This window comes from Rhincodon typus, chromosome 3 (genome assembly GCF_021869965.1).
Source record: "Rhincodon typus isolate 14 chromosome 3, sRhiTyp1.1, whole genome shotgun sequence".
NCBI classification, from domain to species: Eukaryota; Metazoa; Chordata; class Chondrichthyes; order Orectolobiformes; family Rhincodontidae; genus Rhincodon; species Rhincodon typus.
Genome location: NC_063334.1, coordinates 28,492,201 through 28,515,229, shown reverse-complemented (window position 1 = coordinate 28,515,229; position 23,029 = coordinate 28,492,201). Strand labels below are relative to the sequence as shown.

Here is a 23,029-nt window from a genome sequence, read left to right as displayed (position 1 = left end):
GACCCAATTTGCATGCATTAGCTAATTTCACCTCTTTTCTAAGCAACTTACAATTCTCCCACATACCAGTGAGCAACTAGGTGCTACCAATGCATGAGTTGAAAGTCAGAACGATAACCTGGTGGCTGTAGCTCACCAGTTTCTCCTCCAGGACTGTACCTTGGCCAGCATTCCCCAACATCTCAGGGCATGCTCCATGGGCAGCAACTGGATATATCCCCTGTTCACAGGAGTCGATTTCAGCAAAACACTTGCCTCAACACATCATCGTAGCACAACTCCGATTAACTCTGAACACATTTCAGCACTTCACAATTACATTTTGGAGCTCACTGATACCTTACATTGCAATGCTGCTGCCATGTTGCTTTGTACAGGAACATGCACCCATTTTATGCATCAGAACAGGCTACATCTCTGTGCTGTTAGCTTGCATCCTTGAAGTTCACTCAATTTGTACTTACTTGAATGTTTACAGCATCTTCGCCTTGCCCTTTAGCACATTACCACTTTGTTCAGAATTTCCATGTTAGCAGCATCATTGTTTTACCTTGCCTTTCAGGACAGACACAAAGCCAGGCAGCTTGTCATGGTTGCTGGCACAGAGCAGTCAAACGGGTCAGCATATTGTTGTATAACATCATGCTATGTCAATGTCACACGTACAGCATTTGTCTGCACCTTCAGCAACAAACACAACATGAGCTCCAACTGATTGGCCATGTCTGAAAGCCCAAGAGGAGTAGTTGTTACTGTAGTGAAGAGGGATGATGGTTATCCAGTGGGTGCTACCACACTCAGACGTTGCCTGATATCAGTCCAGGGGGTTGGCCGCAGTCAGTTGGGTGTTTAGTGCTGTCAGGATTTGGCCATGGTTAGTCCTACAGGTCAAGTCAGACCAATCCGGGGATTATTGCTAACTCAGTCAGGGAGCTACACAGACATCAGTCAGGGGTTGAGGCTGTGTGACTGGAGGAGCAGAGTGGGAGAAACCAACTGGAAAGGAAATGGAAAAGATGAATTTCTGAACCTGGAATAGTGAAACTGTTGCGTTAATATCATGCTATATAATTCCGTGTCCAAGATGGTGCCAGAGGGTGGTGACACTTTGTGTTTAGTACATGAAACAACACTTTTCACTGTACTTAGATACATGTGACAATATTAAATGAATCTAAATAGAAGGGCATACAGCAAAGGTTTACCAGACTGATTCCTGGGATGAAAGAACCAATTGGAAAAAGTACTTGGGGCTACCAGGATCAAAGGAAATGGGAGTAAAGCAGGAACATGCTATTGAGTTGAATGATCAGACATGAACATAATCAGTGGTGGAACAGACTCAAAGAGCTGAATGCTTCTATTTTCTACTTTCCCATAAGGGTGTCACATACCATGACACAATGTGCTCTTCACAACTCCAGCTTCTTTGTTTTGCCTTTCCTGTTGTACAATAGAAGTCAAACTATCAACTCTTTGAACGCTTTACAACATCTGCTTCTACAGTCAAGAGTGACAGCATTGTTCTGATGGGCTTTTGAGAAAAATCAGCACTCGTTCAGACAGGTGCTAAGTTGAGGTAGCTTCTGAGGCTTTCTTCATGATTGCATTTCCAAGACATGGGGTTCAATGAGTTCTGCCATGACCAGTTGAAGAACCTTCCTGATATGAATGCTTTTCTCCCACCCATCATCACACAGCTTTCAGTGTCTTTGTTGTACATGCTGTGCTAAATGTGTATGCTGTCTTTAGTAGACTTTGCTTTAACATCCACATTTCTGCAATCAGTTCTTGAGTCCTCAATTCCAAACCGAGCAATGTGCTGTGAATCAGAGTTTCGATGATAATGGGGTAGTGGACATCATCCATCTTTAAATGACTGCATGCTCCTTTGTAAGATATACGGGTAGAATGAATCTTTGCCTCCAGAGAGGGGTGCAGTCATGAATGAGCACTGACTCTCACACACAGAGGCCATAAGTGTGGAAGAGTAGATTCGAAGACCCATTGCAAGGTGTTCCCATTAATTACACCTCACCAGAGTAACGAGTCTTTGAGTAATTAAAGATGATTAATAATTGATTAATACATAATTAATGATATGAATATAATCACTGATGTAAAACACCTTTTATTACATTGTAGCTGCTGTATAAACTGAATTTGTTTGTTGCTTATATATATATTAGAATCTATTCATTGTCATACCAATTCAAAAGATGCAACCCTTTCTCATTTGTTTCCTGATAGCCATCCATGAGTTGCCTGTTTAGTTTGGTAGTTTTATTTCATAGTTTTATTGCATGTTATTAAGAATTCTTCTCCTTTATTAATTCAGTTTTAACTTCTCTTCACCCTCAGAAATACAATGATGCTTTGATTATCAATGATGATGCCCGAACCAAAGATGCTGTTGACTATCTGGAGGAATTTTTTAATAATGTGAAGGAGGGTGGATATGACGAGACCGAACAAAAGCTCACTGCGTTATTTGAAGGTAAAAAAAATCGTTTGCATTATCAATCAAGCTTTAGATCTTTCATTTTCAAATAGTTTCAGAAGAACTGTTTTGGTTTGAACTCTGCATGTTCTGGCTGAGCAAGGTGAGTTATCCGATTTTAATTGCAATAATCCCAAAATCAGCCTTGGCTTTAACATTCTTATCTGTATTTCCTAATCCCTCCAAGGCTTCATCCCTTCTATTCTCTGTAGCCTCTTCTATCACTACAACCCTCCAAAGTATGAGTATTCCTCCAGTTGTGGCCCTTGCAGTCCCCAACTTGCATCACTCCACCATTGGAAGCAGTGCATTCAGCAGCCTTGGCCCTCAGCTCTGTCTAAAATCTCCTATCCTTTAAGATGCCCCTTAAAACCTACCACTCCAACAAACCTTTAGACATTTAGCATAATATCTCTCTAGTTGGCTCAGTGTCAAATAATGTCAGATAAACACACCTGTGAAGAAATTGGGGACATTTTGCGATGTTAAAGGTGCTAATTAAGTGCAATTCATGGTTGAAATTTTATTTGTGCTTGATATTGTGCACTGCTCTCTTTTTGTTGTTGATTTTTGGTGCATTTGTTGAATCCCATGATTTACTTTCTGTCCCTTAGATAAGAAACAGCAGCTGTTAGAAATCGATGCTGATCCAAGCAATGAGAATCCCAAGCTGACTGAAGTGAAGAGCATTCTGAAAGAAGAATATAAAAACAATCCAGAAACCAAAACTATCCTGTTTGTCAGAACCAGAGCACTTGCAGATGTAAGCTGCCTTTGAGTCACATTCATAAGGATACATTTATTAATGGAATGGAGTGAAAATGAATGTGAAAGCTAACAGAGTGGGGGTAGGCAGGACTTACAGCAAACAGTTTATTCAAGCAAGAGCCCATGCAGTATAGCAAGCCAAGCCTATGAATGAAACTGCACGAGTCTGAATAAAAGTAGGACAGACTCTACTTACATTATTTATGTAACTTTGCTGGTACGCATTGCCAATGTGATCGAGACTTCTGCTGTCATTCTACGCAGTCTTTACCAATCAGTGGAATCAAAAGACAAAACCAGTTTCACCAAAATAGTTTCCACAGTTGTGATTTTCCTGAAAGCATTGAAAAATGAGCTGTTTTATCTGGTTTCCTTTTCAAAATTTGCTATTTAATTATCAAACATCAAAGAATTGTTTTGCCACTTACCTGTTCACATTGTTTGTCGTGATCACTTACAAGTATAATTCTGCAAAGCCTCCATATCACCCTGGCCAACACAAATGTTTTTTCTCTTTTGCCATTCTGGACAATATAGAATAAAATCATTGAATAGTACAGCTCCAACAGAGGCCATTTGCCCCATCAAGTTTGTACCATCTCTTTGAAAAATCAACTCTGTTAAACCCAACCCCTGGCCCTTTTACCCTTATCCCTGTGATTTTTCTCCTTCAAATATTTATCCAATTTCTTTTTGAAAATTACTATTGAACCTATTTCTACCACCTAATTAGACAGTGTATTCCAAATCCTAATCTCTCATTGCATAAGATGAACCTTTGGTCATTTTACCTTGCCTTAAATCCATGAACTCTGGTTATCAAACTTCCAGCCATCGAAAACAATTTCTATGTATTTCCTTTATATGAATATGTTATGATTGTAAATTACTTTAGCAAATCTCATCTCGGTTTACTCTGCTCTGAAAAGCAGTTCATACCTCACTCAGACTATCAACTATGCTCTTTATCAAATATATGAGGGATCATTCACGTCCGTTATGTGAAAGGGAACTAAAGAATCAAATCCCTTCGTTAATTTATATTATTTTTGTTTGTCAAAGTAATCTAGCTGATGCAGATAGATGGGAGTTCAAACAGAGGTCAGCTGTGATCTAATTAAACTATGGAACAGGATCGAGAGTCTAAACAGCTTATTCCTCTTGTTCTTATGTTTGCTTTGCAGAGTATATATGACTTGTGAAATCACGTACTGCCAGTTGTAAAATGCATTTAAATTAGATCCTGATGTTTGAAGAGGATAGTCTTTACTTAAGAGATAGCAGGAACTGCAGATGCTGGAGAATCTGAGATAACAAGGTGTAGAGCTGGATGAACAATTTAAAAGTACATGTTACTTTGCTTTCTATGCAGGCTTTGAGGAAGTGGCTATTAGAGTGTCAGGCATTGGCATTCTTACAACCTGAAATGTTGTTGGGAAGATCCAAAAATACAGGTGATATCTTAATTATACTATTATAGCCATTTAACATATAACAAAACTGCACTCAATACTAAGATGTTGATTAAAAGTGATAAACTATGAAGATCTTTATGAGACTAAATAAGGAGAAACTATTTTCACAGAAAGGAGGGCCAGTTACCAGAAAGCACAGAATTAGGACACAGTATCCAGAGTTAAAGTGATCTCGGTGTGTTGCCTCTTATACTAGTGGAAATAGAATCAGCAGTAACTTTCAAAGGTAATAGAGTAAATACTCATAAAGAAGAAATGTACAGGTCTGTGGGGAAGGAATAGGGGACTGCCTGCTCAGGTAAGATGAACCGTTCCTGTACAGTGTGGTCTGTAGTGCTTACAGTTTGGACACTAAGCACTCTTCTATTTCAGTTGAAGTTAAACATATTGGTTGCCTCAAAAGTATTTTTGAATTTACACCCAATAGTTTTTTAAAAATGAAAATAATAGGTAAATAAACAGTGCAAGGGTTAAATGCCAAGAATACGTTTTGCTATTTGACTTCTATACATCCTCTCTAAATATAGGACCGGGGTAGTTGATTCAAAAACCAGGAGCATTCTCTGCCATTCAGATAAATAAAAACTTAAAATTATGAAGCATGTTTCACAACTTCAGTGCTTTACAGCCACTGAAGTATTTTTGAAGTGTAGTCACTGTTGCAATGTAAGAAATTTTGCAGTCAATTTGCACATGGTAAGTTCACACAAATAGTAATGTAATAACGATCATAAAATCTGTTTTAGTGATGTGACTGATTGATAGCTTAATTCCATTTGTCAACATTGGTTCTCAAGCCTTAAAATATTTTGGCGAGCATAAAACCATTAATTTGTTTTGAAGTTTTCAATTGAGCCACAATAGCTTTTTGGATATGAGAGCGTCGAGATTTCCACTCCACTTGGTGTAAGAAATGCCTCCAGACATCAGTTCTGAACAGCCCAGCACTAATTTTAGGTTGTGTCCCTGTATTCAAAGCACGAGAGAGAGAGATCAGGGACAGCAGCTTCACGAAGAAGAGAGCGAGCATGTAGACAGCAGCTTCATAGGGAGAGAGCACAGGAAGAACAACTCCCTAAACAGCACAACAGTGAGTGGGAACAACAGCTTCATGAAGAGCACAAGAGAGTGTGGAGACACCAGCTTTGTAAAGGGAAGGAAAGAGGACAGGGACAAACAATGATTTACTTTTGGGAGCAGAGTCAGAGATGGAGATGACCCTCTATAACATGATTCAGCAGCAGAGATACATAGCAACTATATCATCGCAGGAAAGAAAAACAGAAAACAGGAGCAGGAATGAGCCATTCAGCTCATCAAGTCTGCTGTGCCGTTTAATGTGATCATGCATGATTTCTGTTTCAATGCCATACTTCTGCTCTCTCCTCATACCCCTTAACAACTTTAGCTTCGAGAACTCTAGATCTATTCCTTTCTTAAGTATATTGTGACTTAGCCTTCACAGCTTCCTTTGATAGAGAATTCCACAACCTCTCCACCCTCTCTGAATGAAGAAATTTCTCCTCATCTCAGTCCAAAATGTCCTATCATATGTTCTGAGACTATGACCCCTTATTCTGGACTCACCAGCCAAAGCAATCCCTGCATCCAATCTATCCAGCCTTGTCAGACTTTTACTCATTTCACTAAGATCCCCTCTTATTCTCCCAAACTCCAGTAAATATACGTCCAGTCAACCCAATCTCTTACACAACAAATATGCCATCTCAGGAGCCAATCAGGAGAACTTGTGCTGCACTCGCTCTGTGACTAGCTACATTGCTCCTAATGTCTTTGTCTGTTGCACTCCAAGGTCTATACATGGCAGTAATGCCCAAGTGTGACAATCATTGTATTGGTATGAACACAACTTCTGAGCAGCTGCACACTTAGAGGGAACATTGTATATCTTTGATAAAGAGACCAAAAACTGCACCCAATATTCTAGATGTCGTCTGAGAAAGGCTTTGTACGGCTGCAGTGAGATTTCCTTGCTTCTGTACTCAGACCCACTTGCAATGATGCACCAACATACCACTTGGCTTCTTAACTGCTTGCTGGCCTTGCATGCTTGTTTTCAGTGAACAAATGGCACCAGATCCTTTTGTACATCAACTTTTTGCAATCTATTTTAATTTATACCTGCCATTTTGTTTCTCCCAACAAAGTGGACAAGTTCACATTTATCCATGTTGTATTGCATCTTCCATGTTTTGTTCACTCTCTCAACTTGTCTAAATCGTCCTGAGGCTTCTTTACATCATCCTCACCATTCTCACTCCTAGTTTTGTGTCATCAGCAAATTTGGAAATATTATACTTTGTATCAACAATTTGGATGAGGGAATGTATTCTGAATGGCTGGGTTGCAAGTTTTCATCCCTGCAGTACCCCATTGTCACCAGCTTCCTCTCTGAAAATGACTCCTTTATTCCTGATCTCTATTTCCTGTCTGCTGACCAGTTCTCAATCTATGCTAGTATGGTACCACTGATCCCATGTGCTTTGATTTTGCACAATAACCTCTTATGTGGGATTTTATCAAGGTGTTTTAAAAATTCCAATCCAGCACATCCACTGCTTCTTCCCTCATCTATTCTACTAGTTATAGCCTCAAAAAAAACTTCAGGTTTGTCAAAAATTATTTCTCTTTCATAAATCCATGTTGACTTTGAGTATTTTTAAATGTTCCATTATCATATGCCTACAATAGACCCCAGCATTTTTTGATGCTACTGATGTTAGACTAGCCAGTCTGCAATTCTTGTTTTTATCCCTTTCTCCTTTTTTAAAACAGTGGGTTTACATTTGCTACTGTTTGGTATTTATGTAAGTATGGTGGACTGTCACTAAGATTTGGCACTTAACAGCTACCCTCCAATCTGCTGAAACCATTTCAGTACTTAGAGAATTTTTGACGATGACAATCAAAGTGACCATTACTTCCATTGCCACCTACTTTGATATGCCTGGGATTTACCAACAATTTTTTTAAACTAATATTAATTTGCTCCAATTCCTCCTTCCCAAAAGACCTCTGCTTTGTGTCTTCTATGAACGCAGAACAAAAGTAGTTGTTTAACTCATAGAATCTCTACAGTGTGGAATTGGGCTATTCAGCCATCCAAACCCATGCAGACACACACTTGACCCTCCCCCCAAATATCCCTGTACCCCCATACCTCTCATTGGCTAATCTACCTAGCCTGCAATTCCATGGACACAATGGGCAATTTAGCATGGCCAGTCCACCTAATCTGCACATCTTTGGACTGTAGGAGGATGCCAGAGGAAACCCATACAGACACAGGGAGCTAACTCTACACAGACAGTTGCCTGAGGCGGGAATTGAACCCGGGTCCCTGGTGCTGTGAGGTAGCAGTGCTAACCACTGAGCCACCCTTGCTGTGCTGTTTCCTTGTCTTCCATTATCAATTCTTCAGTTTCAAACTGAAAGGGACTTAAAGTCACCTTCAATAACCTTTTCTTTGTTTTATATACTTATAGAAACTCTTACTGTCCACTTTCATGTTCCTTCCAAGTTTACCCTAATAGTGCATTTCTCCCTTCTTTTTCCTCTTTTGCTGAATTCTAAACTGGTCCAGTTCTCGGGCTTGCTACTTTATCAAGCAACTTTTATATGACTCTTTGGATCTGATGCTGTCCTTAACCACTTTTGTTAACCATGGTTTGTTGACTTTTCCAGGTGTTGTTTCACCTGGAAGGAATGTACAACCACTGTAATGCTTGCATTCATTCCTTAAATATTAACCATTGCCTATCCACTGTTATGCCTTTTCACAAAGTTACCCAGTCTATTACACTGAACTTGGTCCTCATACCTTTGGAATTTCCTTTGTTTAGATTTAGGACCATAGTTTTGGACTGGACTGCTTCACTTTCTATCCCACTGAAGAATTCCACCATCTTAAAAAAAAGCAAAAGAACTGTGGATGCTGGAAATCAGAAACAAAAACAGAAATTGCTGTTAAAGCTCAGCAGATCTGGCAGCATCTGTGGAGAAAAATTGGAGTTAATGTTTTGGATCTGGTGACCCCTTTTTCAGAACTGATGGCAGCTGGAAAATTTTTTTTTAGTGCAAAAGATAGGGAGGAGGAGGGGATGAGGATAGAGCCTGAAGAGAGAAGAACAGTTGGACAGAAAAATGAGTGGATAACGGTCAGCCTAGGAGAATGAATAGCAGCTAAAGTGAACTATTATTGGCTAACAATGAGTTGTGTGTAATAGCATACCGTGTGATAACAAGGCCTGGTGTGTGGGGGTTGGTGTAAGGACATAGGAGCAGGTACTGAAGCCCTAAAATTGTTGAACTCCAATATTGAGTCCGGAAGGCTGTACAGTTCCCAACTGGAAATTGAGATTCTGTTCTTCCAGCTTGTGCTTCACAGAAGCGCTGCAACAAGCCTGAGCCAGAGATGTTGGCCAGAGAACAGGGTGGTGTGTTGAAGTGGCAGGCAGCTGGAAGCTTGGGGTCTTTTATTGCAGACAGAATGTAGGTGTTCTGCGAAGCAGTCACCAATCTACACTTTGTAGAGGAGACCACACTGACCAGCTATTGCAGTAAACTAGATTGAGTGAAATGCAAGTAAAATGTTGTTTCACCTGGAAGGTGTGTTTGGGCCTTGATAAGGGAGGATGTAAATGGGCAGATGTTACACATTCTGTGGAGGCATGTTGTAATATTTTGGAGATGCAGCTTGGGGTTCTTGCATAAAAGTGATAGCGTCCCTACCTCTGAGCCAAAAGACCTGGGCTGAAGCCCTACCTGCTTCAAATAGATTTGAAATACGTTGGAGCTGCAACTGGGCCAGGTAAAAGTTTACTGAATCAATCTTGGCTACCAATCATCTAGAGTCCCACAGCTTGCATCATGGAAGTTTTGGAACATTGATTTGTTTTGTCTGTAGTACAGTCTGTGTTTAGGAAGGTGAATTGTAGAAACTGGAAGCAGAGCATTGGAACAGACATCTAGAAATGATAAAACGCTAGGGGACATTTCACCCATTGAGGCTGTGCTTGGGCTAATCAACTATTTCCATTCCCTTTTGTTCTTTTAGCATAGCTTTGTGATTTTTTTTCACCTTCAAGTATTTATCCAATTCCTTTCTGAAAGATATTGCATCTGCTTCCACTGCAGATCACTACTCGCTGCATAAAAATAAAAAGTTTCCTTATGCTACTCTGGTTCTTTAGTCAATAACGTTGAATCTTGTACACACATGTTGTTAATCCTCCTGTTACTGGAAACCGATCTTGGCAGTTTTATTATTGTATAGCAGCATTAAAATTGTTAGATTTTGTCAAAAAATCTTTTTATCAGCTGCTGCATATCAAGAATTTGCACTGTTTTGCACTTGAAGTACAAAATCACTCAACAGTTCTCCCTCTTGCACATTTTAAAACTGCTACCTGCAACCTGTAAATGTTACGTTTGAAACCAAGTGGAATTGTAGCCACGTAGCTTGAATCTAAGGAAGTGTTCTTTTGGAGCTGACCTTTGGACAATGGTTTGTGTGTGAGTTAGAAAAGTTGACTTAATCTAAACCAATTGAACAATAACATGGTAACATAACCCTGAAGATACATCAGAGTATTATCAAACAAAATTTGACACCAAGCCACATAAGATTAGGACAGGTGACTAAAAACTTGTTCAGAAAGGTTAGTTTTTTTGAACATTTTAAATAAGAGACATAGAGGGAGGAGATTCCTGAAATAGGCCTAGTCAGCTGCCAGCGATGGAGTTAGAAAAATCTGATTGCAAGAACCTGAATTGGAAAAATGCAAACATCTTGGAGGAGGTTTGCAGAGATCATAGTGATGCACTACTGTAAATGTTTTCTTATATTAAAGATAATTTTTGTTAATGCACATATTGTGTTTTACAGGAATGACTCTGCCCTTGCAAAAAGAAGTACTGACTTCATTTAAAGGCAACAGTGGAACCAAAATCCTTGTAGCAACATCTGTTGCTGATGAGGGAATTGACATAGCTCAGTGTAACCTCGTACTGTTGTACGAGTATGTCGGTAATGTTATAAAGATGATTCAAACAAGAGGTAAGGTCATCGACAAAGTAAGATATGATTAACTGATCTATTGTCCTATGTTTATTACAGAATAATGGGGGCCATACAATGTATCACTCAAAGGTAATGTTTACATCTAAACAACACAGTTCAGTGCTTCTTCTGAAGAAGGGTCTAGGCCCGAAACATCAGCCTTCCTGCTCCTAAAATGCTGCTTGGCCTGCTGTTTTCATCCAGCTGTACACCTTGTTATCACAGTTCAGTGCTAGGTGGTTTTGGAAACTCCATAACGCCAAAATAAATGCAAAGAAAATTGAGTTGTTCGTTAAGTCAGGCAGTCAGTCTGTTTTACACTTAAAGTGGTGAGAATGAAAATTTAATACCCTTGCCACTGAAACATCTTGGCAACAGTTACTCTTTAATTGAGCAAGATTCTTATCTGGGGCTAAATTTAAAGCAAGGTTGAACTAGTTCTTCCACACTTTCTGAATAGACCACGTTTGTACCATGCATTGTGCAACCTGGATACTTGGTTTAGCCTGAATCTTTAAGGTTTAAATTTTCATGCTTCAAGCTGGCAGCAACTACGTCAGTAATAGTTAATCTAAACTACTACTCGATAAAAAGATGAGAATTACTTCAGTTCAATGCAGTGACATTTGCATCACTGAGATACTGTTCTAGCCTGAATTGACAATTTAATCAGGCTGCCTGGACAAGTAGCCATCCATCCATCCAGCTAATCACTGAAATAAGTCAATTTTAAATATAAATGACAACCAATTAGAGCAAATGACAAAATTATTTATTTATATGTAAGACAAGGTAATGAATTGATGATGCCAATGGTGGCTTTTGATTTCATAACTGCTTAAAATTAAATGCTCTCATTTTAATTGGGAGACAATGACTAAAACCCAATAAGATGAATCTTGACAAAGCTACGCTAAGCTTCAGGTTTGCTCAGTGATGGTGTTCCTGTGAAAACGGGTGCCCCGATCCTATTGCTTTCGCTCTCAGAAGTCCTGTGTGTCCTCATTCTCCTCCCATCCAACCAAAGCCCTTGAAATTTAATAAACTTGACATTTCTATCACTCACTGGCTTTTGAGATTGAGAGAGAGAAAACTGGCCAGAATCTTAGCTGACAAAGTTACTCAAAATAATTGACTGCGGAGCATGTCGTGAAAATTAGCCAAATAAATGAATACTTCTGTGATTTCCTCGGGTTGAGGCTCATTTTTCCAAAAGAGAAAGCTTAGAGAGAGACCTAGCAAAGATCTTTATGAAGGGTAGATGGATTGAAGCATCTAGAAAGTGAATGTTTCCCCATTGGCAAGGAACCATCTTTAAGGACCATACATACAAGATAATCATAATTAAGGGATTCAGGTGAAACCTCTTTAACCCAGACAGTAGTGAGACTCATTAGCACACAGCATCACTGAGGTGAAAAGCACCAATGTATTTAAGGGTTCAATACACATGCGGGAGAAAGGCACAAAATATGTTGGTAGGGCAAGACGAAGGAGATGCATGTGGACAATAAAAACTGGCATAGACCAAATGCTATTTCCTGTAAATTCTATATGATGATAGAGAGCTTAGTGATGCATGGGATTGTGGTTGTCTCTGGAATTTAACTTGCTAAATGTAGAGATGCTACTCTGCAGTTGTTGGTTCACGTTTTCATGCAGTTGAGCAGTATGATAATTATTCTTATCAAATCAAACGACAACATAGAGGACTTTGGACAAAGTCTGGTACATCTACTAATCTCCATTAATGTTACCGTTCACAGAATGTATGTGGTATGTTCTTTTCTGCTAATCTGTACAAAATAAAACTGTATATGAAGTGGGGATTCTGAAATGACAGTTCTGTTCATGCCTGTGCTCAATTACAGTGTAATTGAATTGTTGCTGTTACAGGTCGTGGAAGAGCACAAAATAGCAAGTGCATTCTTATTACCAGCAAAAGAGAGCAGGTTGAGAAAGACATGCATCATTTTTTACAAGAGGAGATGATGTACAAAGCTATTTGTGAAGTGCAACAGTTGGGACAGGCAGCCTTAGTCGAAAAGGTAACAATGGGCTTACAGTTATTATGCTACAGGCTTCAGAATCTAATTCTTGCTTGAGTTGCAATACTCTGTTCCACCCAGATCTCCTGTGTAGGCACGTCATATGTGAAAGTTGCTATGTTCCACTACCCTGATATCCAGATTTAGATTGTACTGTACCTGTTATTTCAGTCATCAAATATTTTCAATTAAATTGCACACGATATATCGGACAGAAACAGGCAGTTATAAGGCCTACCAATCCACTTAACCCTTTCTAAGTTTCTTCACTAACAATCCTCTCAGCACTCTGCATTAGCTGGAGGCTTGTTGTAATTTTGAAATTACAGGCTGACAGTGAGGTTGAGAGATCCAATCCTGGACACTACAGGTTCCTAACTAGCATTTAAATTGGGTAACTTATCTGAGAGTCTCTGTGTGCTGATACAATGGCTTTAAGAGGTGTGTTTTGTCCTTTTTTTAAAAAATGAAGAGAAATTGAGTCAAAGGAGAAAGAACGGTCTGTTCCAAGCCAATAAAGTAAACAACTTGTGTGACTTTAGGTTTTTTTAAATTGAAACAATAGAAACAGCATGAAGGGATGGGGTCAAGCTCCCACAGAACCAGAATTTTAGTTTAACTTTCAGTAGCTGTTGAGGTTGTTGATGCTGCTATATCTCTCCTGCTACAGCAAAACGCTGGAGTTTTCTCTTTCTCTGAGCTTTTTCTTGATGTTCTTCCCTCCTTGACTACAGAATTGCATGTGAGACAATCTATTTTACTGAATTTGCCTTTGCGGGATGTTACTATATTGGAACAGTTGCTGCTTAGGAGTTAAAGAATCTATTATTCTGTTAAGATTTCCAGTAGAGTTAGAATTGTACTAGTTCTTCTTTCTTTTGTTTGTAAAGAGTAAAGTGTGCTTTGCTTCAAGCCTGGTAGTCTGAACAATCGAATCGCATCTGGAACGTGATGCCTTACACTTGCCTTTAAAATTAGTAGTAGTTGGGGTCTAGTCTGCAACATCAGGCTTAAATCACATCTACCATTGATGGCAAACAGTTACGTATATAAATATGTTTAACTCCTACTTAATGTTTATTTGTTGAACCTGCTGTACAGTCATTGGATAAATGCATTGAGCATTGTGCAGCTGAACCGGAAAAAAAAAAGGCTCAATCTCCAATTTGTACTGTGTAAACAAATGAATCTTTACTGAAATGGTAAACATGCACTATAATCAATCAAAATTAGCTAAGCTCTTGGCACTGTCTTTAAGTGCAACGGGAACTAGAGGGAAATTAACATATTAGAATTAATTGAGAATAGTGCACCTTGACTGTCTCTTTGCTGGGCTGAGAAGATTATTCTATGTGGAGTGTTGATTAGAATGGGTCCTTGTTCTCTGGAATTTATGGAAATAGATTGATTTTGGCTACTATTGAAATCAAGTTAGCGTAGGAAAGTGGATGTGATGCCACAATCTTATTGAATGGCAGAGCAGGCTAGAGGGACTGAATGGTTTACCGTTCACATTACTTGAGAACTTGGGTTCTGAAGTGGAGGGAAATAGATTTTTAGTATGTATTTTTGTGATTAGCTGACCACACCATTTACTAAAGTCAGTTAAATGAGCAGCAAAGCCACCTCGGGAGATAACTGCTAACATACTTGCAGACTTGAGTTTTACAACCACTGCAGGGAGAGACAAAGAATCAAAAACAAATTCATAAGAGGAAGAGGCCCACAACAGAGAGGTGCTGTTATGAGCAGTCAAGGCTGGGCACAAGTCCTGAGATGCTTAGAAGACAGCTGTGAGGATGTCAGAGAGGAAAACATCCAACAAAGCTGTTGAAGTCATGAGTTTATTCAATCATGTTTAATAATAATGAGCTGAGTTCGCTCAAGATATTAAGAAAGTAATTTCTAGTGAAGACACAGCAATTTGCTGAAAGGAAACCAATTACAGCTATGTCAGCTAAGCAAAAGGTTTTAACATTGAGGTGGGGGATGCCCGAGTTTTAAGTATCTGTTAAGCGTATTACTGGAAAATGGAATGAATTTGTCTGTTGTTTGCAATAAAAGTATTCTAAAAGTTCTTCAACAGTAATATTGTTAATGATTTTTATTTTGTTAAAAACACATTGGCAGCTGTGAATATGTTCCATCACTTGCCTACATGGTAAACAAAAGAAAATTATGGTCTATGCATTATCTTCCAAAATTCTATAGAGTCTGGAATAATTTCTGCAGATTGGAAGGCAACGGATGTCACCCCACTATTTAAAGGAGCAAGTGAGAGAGAAAACAGGGAACTACAGACCTGTTAGCCATACATTACTAATTGGGAAAATCCTAGAAACTATTCAGAAATGATTGGATAAGTAGACATCTGGGTTGATAATTATGCTGATCAGCATAGTCAACCTGGATTTGTGAACGGGAGAATACTTGGGGTTTTTCTGAAGATGTTACTGACAAATATACATTGATTTTCACAAGTGTTTTGATAAAGTCTTGCACAGGAGGCTGGTTAGAAAAGTTAAATCACATTAGCTAGGAGACACTGTACTGGTTTGGATTAATGACTGGTTCTTTGTTTTCTGTTTGTGAGCCAAAACTAGGTCATTCTCACCTCAGCAGAACAGTAAGAATCAGTACATAGGCCTCTGCTGTTCAAAATATATATCAATCATTTGGAAGTGGGGACCAAATCTAATACTTCCCAATTTGCAGATTAAACAAAGCTACGTAGGAATGTGTACTGTGAGGAATATGAAAAAATTACATGAAGAGTGTTTGTTAAAATGTTAAGAGGTTGGAAAGTGTAAATGTACAAACGGTTTAGGGTGTCCTTGTCAAGGTTAACATCCATCTGCAGCAAGCTATTAGGAAGGTGAACATGAACCATGTGCAGGAAGATGGGATTAGTTTAGAATGATATCATGTTGGTGCAGATATGGTGGGCAAAAAGGGGCTGTTGCTGTTTTATGTTCTAAGGCTTATGAAATGTTATTTTTGCAAGAGGATTTGAGTGCCGAATTAATGAAGTCTTGCTCAGTTGTATAGGAGTGTGGTTAGACTGCACCTGGAGTACAATGTGCGGTTTTGGTTTCCTTATCTTAGGAAGGACGTTATTGATACATGGAATACAAAAAACATTCACCAGACTTGTTCCTGGGATAGCAGAATGATCTTATGAAAAGTGATAGGGTAAACCAGATCTGTATTCTCTAGAACTTTGAAGAATGAAAAGTAATCTCATTGAAAGTTACCAAATACAAGATAGATGTAGGTAAGATGCTCCCACTGTTTGAACAGTCTAGAAGCAAGAGCCACAAATTTAAAAATAAGAGGGTGCCGTTTAGGTCTGAAATGAGGAAAAATTGTCTTATGCAGAGGATTGTGAACCTTTGGAATTCTCTACCCTAGAAGGCTATGGAAGCTCAGTCTTTGAATATGTTTAAGGTAGAGATTGATAGATTTCTGATTACCAGTGCCATACAGGGTTATGGGGATGGGTGGGTAAAAGGCATTGAGGCGTTTCATCAACCATGAATAGTGGGGTGGAATGGCCTACTCTGGTTCCTGTCAAGCCAGGTTTCACTATGCTCTCTAGCTTATCCAATATTACCATTAGTTGGAGTCATAACACTACTCCTCCTACTTCTTATGCTCACACACTTTATCGTGGGTTTTTAATTGTTTGGCCATTTCTGAAGGTAATTGAGAGATTCGGCTGGCTCCATGCCACAATTCATTTCACTTTCTTATTTGACTTAAAAATGATCTAAACATATTAACAAACAATACAGTGGTAATGTATTTGGGGTTGCTGATTAACCTTTGCAAGAGGCTAAACTATACAATTCTTTCTTCCAAGATTAATACCATTCAATTAAATGAAAAGAGGAGGAGAGAAGTAGTTGATAGTGTTCCAAATAGAGAGAGACCAGATGTCACTTGCCAGTTACTTTGTGGAAGATGCAAACTGTATGCATGCAACTCTGATGACATAAGAGTCATAGAGGTAAGTCCAGAATTTAGTAACCTACCATTATTACTGTATTGACAGTTGTCTTGCTAAATATGAACAGTTTGATTCTAAATGCTTCAAATGCAACCACATTTAGAATTTGTAATTCCATACTCAATCTTAGATCTTGACCATAGTATTTGGTTCCATAATTTTTGAAAAATACAAATGGATCTGCCTGCTCAGCTAGTAACCAACATTTGATGGTGGGAAGAATTTTGGATAATTGCCAAGCACTGTTACCCATAATTGTCAAAATTCTTCAATTATCAACTAAGCACATGACTAAAGAGAGTATTTGTAATAATATGACACACATCACTGGGAGCATTTGTGATTCAGACAAAATAGCAATAAATGTTGGAACAAGGGCCATTATTTCAGATTCAAGACAGGTCGCAACCATCCTCCAATTGGAAAAAAGGAGTCCAAGTCATGTGTGTTCATGTAACTGCACAGTACTCTTAGGGGTTCATATACTCTGTTGGCTAGATGGCTGGTTTGCAATGCTGAGTGATGACAACAGCATGGATTCAATTCCCACACCAGCTAAGATTACGATGAAGAACTCTGCTTCCCAATCTCTCCCCTTGCCAGAAGTCTGGTGACCTTCAGGTTAAACCTCAAGTTGTCTCTTTCTAATGAAAGAGTACAGCCCCTATGGTCTGATAAGATAATGGTAACTTGTCATCTCAAGCTGGTTGCAGCTATGGCAAGAACTTGGTATTTTAGTGGGATATGTAGCATTTCATACAGATACACCACTCACTGCGGTTACCATATAATCTAGGAACAAGAACACTTCTTTAACCAGGTTAGTGCAAACTGCAGCACGCAGAAACATTACAGAGGGCGGGGGGGGGCGTGCTTTTAACCTGACCAGGTGGAACATATCAACTGAGCCTTATTTTCTTTCTAAATGAGATTACCAATTTTATCCCAATACCTGCTATGAAATATAATCAGGGTATCTAAAGACATAGCAACATAGAACGTAGGCACAAACCATTCTATGCCTCGATCAAGTTCAATACCTTTAATCCCACCCTCTCCACCCTGAGCCATTTAGACATAAGAACCGAATCTACCTCCTTGATAACACAATGTTTTGATTTCAATTGCTTTCTGCGGTAGTGAATTCCACAGGCTTATCACTCTCTGGGTGAAGTAATTTATCCTCATCTCAGTTCCAAAAAGTTTGTTTTTTATTTAACCTATTTTTCTAATCAACCTGTTCAGAGACGTTTTTACACACCGTTGGAGCAGGTGGGACTTGAACCCAGGTCTCTCGGTTCAGGATTAGGGCATTCAGAAAAATACCTATTTGTTCCTATCTGCTAACCAATTTTTCTATCCATCTCAATACACTACCCCCAAATCCTATGTGCTTTAATTTTACACATTTTTACATATAGGAACCTTACATGCATTCCAATCAGGATTGGATTGTGAACCCAGATCCTTTGTTGATGAAACAACTTTTAAATCCAGTGAATCACCCAATTACCCAGCATAAGTTTGTTTAGTACCCCATTAAATAGAATTGATGTTGGTCTTATTATGACAGTAAATATCAAAAGCATAACTTTTGGAGAAGGTACACAGAAAATTTACCAGAATGTAATCAGATGAAGGATACAATTATGTCTGGAGGCTGGAGAAGCTGAAGTTTTTCCTCAGAAGAGAAGACTGGGGGAGATTTGATGGAGATATTAAAACTGTTTGTGATCTTGAACATGAAAATAAAGGAGAAACTTTTTCTATTAGCAGAAGAGTCAGAGGACACAGAATTAAGGTAACTAGCAAAAGAACCAGAAATTAAAAAGTTTTTTTCTGAAATGCAGCATATTACTGTATATGGGAATCTACTATTTAGAATGATGGTGGAAGCTGATTCAATAGTGGCTTTCAAAAGGGAGTCGACTAAATACGTGAAGAAAATTTACAAAGCAAGTTTTCTTAGTGATTAAAGAGGCACAGGGCAAGGGTAAGATACTTGAGTACTGTTAATATTTATTAAGGAATAACAGGTTGGCTTAATATCAGAAATTAAAGTACTGGAAAAGCTGGCTATCCTTAAAGAGTAAACAAATTGCCATAGGGATGTGCCAGAGAGTAACAAGTGTGTACAAGAAAGGGTAAAATAGTCCTAGTTACTACAGGCTAGTTAGGTTATCAGCAGTGGCGGATAATGTTTTAGAAACAATTTGTGTGGGGTGTGAAGCATTAGCCATGACTAATTTTCTGCAATTATACTGTCTACCGTCATCACTTAAATAAAGACCAATATTTATATTGGCATTTCATGGTCTCAAGGCATCCTGAAATAAAGTGCAGTCATTCTTATAATGTGGGTGACATGGTGGTTCAGTGGTTAGCATTACTGCCTCACAGCAGCAGGGACCTGGGTTCGATTCCAGTCTTAGGAGGGGTTTGCACTATGTGCTCCAGTTTCCTCCCACAGTCCAAATATGTGCATGTTAGGCGGACTATCCATGGTAAATGCAGGGTCCTGAGGATAGGGTAGAGGGGCTGGATCTCAGTTGGATGGAGGGTCATTGCAATGGGCCAAGTAGCCTTATTCTGCATTGTAGACCCACTATGATAATATGCAGACAGCCAATTTACTAAGCAAAATCCCACAACCAGCAATAAGATAATAATTACACAATCTATGGATTTTTAAGTATTGTATAGGTCATCCATGTTTACCACAATGAACAGGTAATGCAGAGTCTTTTGTTCCTATTCTGCTAATTTGTAGGCTACTGCTGAAAGCTCTCCATCTTTTATTTCAGGAATGTCATCACACAGTTATCGACAACTCTTTCCAGGAGCGCTATTCAACTCAACCTCACAAGAAGCCAAAAGCCTTCAATAATTTTCAGAAAAGGCAAAAATTGCACTGTAGAAACTGCAAGCATGATTGGGGAATCACTGCAAACTACAAGGAGTTCATTGATCTCCCAATAATTAAAATTGAGAGCTTTATTCTTCAGGATGTTACAACATCTAAACAAATCCCTGTGAGTAAGTGGAAGAACATCCCATTTTCAGTTAAGCTTTTTGATGCCACAGAAATGACCAATAAATAATTGGTTGAGGATAGTAGAAAGAGAGAGAGAGAATCTCTTATGAAAATTCCTTTAGTCAAAGACATTCCACAGTAAAACAAAATGCTGAAACTACATAGTAGCTTCAAGCAACAGAATTAAAAAAAAAATCACATTTAAGTTGTAAAACTGTTCTGCTAAATTAAATTAATTCTTTCAGCATTGACAATTTGCTGTTCTATATTTAACCACTTTGTTTTAGAACCAATTTGGATATTCATTATACAAACATTTCTTGCCCATGTACTTCTTTCAGAATCACCGTAAGCATTAATTCCCTTCTCTAGAGCTACACATCAATAAACAGAAAACCTACACTTCTAGAACATGAACATGTAACAGTTAGAATATTCAGTAATTTTGTCAAAATCTATTTGAATGTGACTTACCATTGACCAGCACAGAAAATGTTTCCACTCGTCAATGCCTCTAATGATAGATATTTAATCAAAGGATAATTATTTAAAAATCCAGTAAGAACTTTCCATAGTTATTAGAATGTTGCCACACAGTGAATTTGAGGCAAATAACAAGAGCAATCAAGACGAAACTAAACATAATAAGGAGACAGGAATAAAGGAATGTGCTGATAGTTTAAGATGAAGGTGGTTAGGAAGAAGCTCATGGGGCACATCAATATAGTCACTGACCAGTGGGGTCTGTATCTGTGTACTTTACATAAAGTTGTTCAGTGCTTCGAATTTAAGCAAATGGTGTTTAAAATCAATTGCAATTATTATTATATGCATTAACTTAACTTTCATTTAATAATTAAAACAAACTGGATTAATCATCAATACTGCATTTTACCTTTGTGAGATTAGTAATTAAAAGAATTGCTGTCAATTAAAAGATAGTGTCACACAGATTTGTGCCATCACCAGACATGCAAAATAACAAATAAAAATTGAAGGAATACCAGCAGTGGCAAATCATGCACAGCAAAATCTCTACACTCCCTGATGTGACATCTGATTTTTGTGACTCCATAACTGGCAGATATGCTCCAAACCCAAGGGTTTTACAACAGCCTGCACGTATAAATCGCTCTATAAATGCAGGTTGTCATTTGTTCACTCGTCAGCCTTCCAAACAATAATGAGGCTGGGTTTAAATCAATACCATTTATGTTCTTTTTTAAGCTGTTCTCAGCACCTGATTGATTGATTTATTGTCACGTGTACAGAGGTACAGTTCATTTACAAACAGTACAGGCAGACCACAAGAAGCAAGGATGCACAGATCAAAAAGACTTAGACAGAGGCATACAGGTTACATTGCACAGGGCATGCGCTAGGCAAGGTCAACATTAGCAAGATCAGCATTATTTGAGGGCAGAGAGTCCATTCATCAATCTAATAACAGCTGGAAAGAAGCTGTTCCTGAACCTGCTGGTGCGTGTTCAGGCTACTGTATCTTCTGCCTGATGGAGGAGGTTGTAGGAGATCATTTCTGGGGGCGATGGGTCTTTGATGACGTTGGCTGCCTTTCTGCAGTAGCGAGCCGTGTAAATGAGGACCATGGATGGAAGGTTGGCTTCCGTGATGGTCTGGGCTGTGCACACTATCTTCTGTAGTTTCTCACAGTCCTGGGCAGAGCAGTACACTTTCAATTGTGCATCTGTAGAAGTTGGTGAGGATGCTTATGGACGTGCCAAATTTCCTGAGCTGCCTGAGGAAGAAGAAGCATTATTGTGCCTTCTTGACCATTGCATCTATGTGGGAACTCCAGGACAGGTTGTCAGTTATCGTCACTCCAAGGAACTTGACGCTTTTGATGAAGATGGGGGCATGCTCTCCTCCTTTCTTTCTGAAGACAATGATCAGATTTTTAGTTTTGCCGATGTTGAGAGAGAGGTTGCTCTCATTGCACTACGTCACCAAGCTTTCTATCTCCCTTCTGTATTTTGACTCGTTATTCGATAGTCATACTGCTACAGTGGTGTCGTCAACAAACTTGTAGATGGCATTCGTTCAGAATTTGGCAACACAGTCGTGGGTGTACAGGGAATACGGTAGGGGGCTGAGGACACATCCTCAGGATGTACCCTGACAAACAATTACCTTACAAGGCTTCCTCAGAGAGCACTAAGCGTCAAGAAAATAATACAGACTTGAAGTCCATATTCAGATCTTCAACCCAAATGTTTAAAAACATGCACGGAAATCTGACCACTTTAACCTCCAACCTTCTCCTCTACTAAAGTTAGTAATTTAAAGTTTCAGTCAGCAAGTTAAGATAGACAATAAATTGGAAACATAATCAAAACAGTTGCTTTGTCAAAAGCAATGTGACACTGTATAAACTGTACAGACTGCAGATAAGTTTTCACATATCATGTTTAATGATATTACGTGTGTAGGTTTCAAAAATAGATTATTATTATAACTGACTAAATATAACTTGCAAATGTGTGAAGATGTAATTTCAATGAATTGTAGTTAAAAATTAGTTCTAGAAAGGGAATTACAAAAATCTTTCACCTATTACAAAACCCAGTCAGAATTGTTCCAACTAAACTGGAATAAAAGAGAATTATCAAAATTTACTTCTGATAACTAGTGCTTTCAATTTGTGCGTTTTTTGACATGATCAAACATTTATCATCACTGTAACCAAGCAACCTCCACCCCCAACCAAAACAAAAAAGTATTGTCCAGCTAATTTGATATCATCTTTCGGATCATGTAGTTTAGTATACCGCCGTGATGGAAATAGGCCAGTTCTACGTCAGTATCGAATCGCATAGTAGCTTGGAAGGACTTGCCAGTGTCAAGCTAGGAAATAAAGAAAAAAATTCTGTTTGAATATTCTCATGACCTCCAACCTCACACCCCACCCTTTCCGAGTAGTCAATATTAAGTGCCAAGAAACATTCAATTTTTCCCCCCATTGATTTCTCACCAAGTTACAGGGTAAATGCAAATACAGAACAGCGGGCGAGTTTACTATCATTTTATATGGTCAATACTGCCAGTCTTAATTATTGCACTAATCCCTGGCAGAAATGATGGCACTGAAATGTGGC

At 38.7% G+C, this 23,029-nt stretch overlaps 2 protein-coding genes across 5 annotated transcripts in view; one reads left to right on the top strand and one right to left on the bottom strand.

The window, feature by feature from the left end:
• ddx58 (DEAD (Asp-Glu-Ala-Asp) box polypeptide 58) overlaps positions 1-20,853 on the top strand; it is a 77,968-nt gene extending 57,115 nt beyond the window's left edge. For 2 of the 3 annotated variants that reach the window (XM_048593361.1, XM_020526867.2), the window contains exons 13-19: positions 2,362-2,497; positions 3,115-3,263; positions 4,641-4,722; positions 10,652-10,822; positions 12,722-12,873; positions 16,736-16,882; positions 19,687-20,853. In XM_048593361.1, the coding sequence (XP_048449318.1) occupies positions 2,362-2,497; positions 3,115-3,263; positions 4,641-4,722; positions 10,652-10,822; positions 12,722-12,873; positions 16,736-16,882; positions 19,687-19,983 (1,134 nt within the window). In that variant the 3' untranslated portion in view covers positions 19,984-20,853. Of the gene's footprint in view, positions 1-2,361; positions 2,498-3,114; positions 3,264-4,640; positions 4,723-10,651; positions 10,823-12,721; positions 12,874-16,735; positions 16,883-19,686 lie in introns of those variants that run through there. The other variant, XM_048593373.1, reaches the window with a different exon arrangement.
• A 1,469-nt stretch (positions 20,854-22,322) lies between these two features.
• aco1 (aconitase 1, soluble) overlaps positions 22,323-23,029 on the bottom strand; it is a 65,033-nt gene continuing 64,326 nt past the window's right edge. For both annotated transcript variants that reach the window (XM_020526863.2, XM_048593388.1), the window contains exon 21: positions 22,323-22,778. In XM_020526863.2, the coding sequence (XP_020382452.1) occupies positions 22,662-22,778 (117 nt within the window). In that variant the 3' untranslated portion in view covers positions 22,323-22,661. The remainder of the gene's footprint in view (positions 22,779-23,029) is intronic.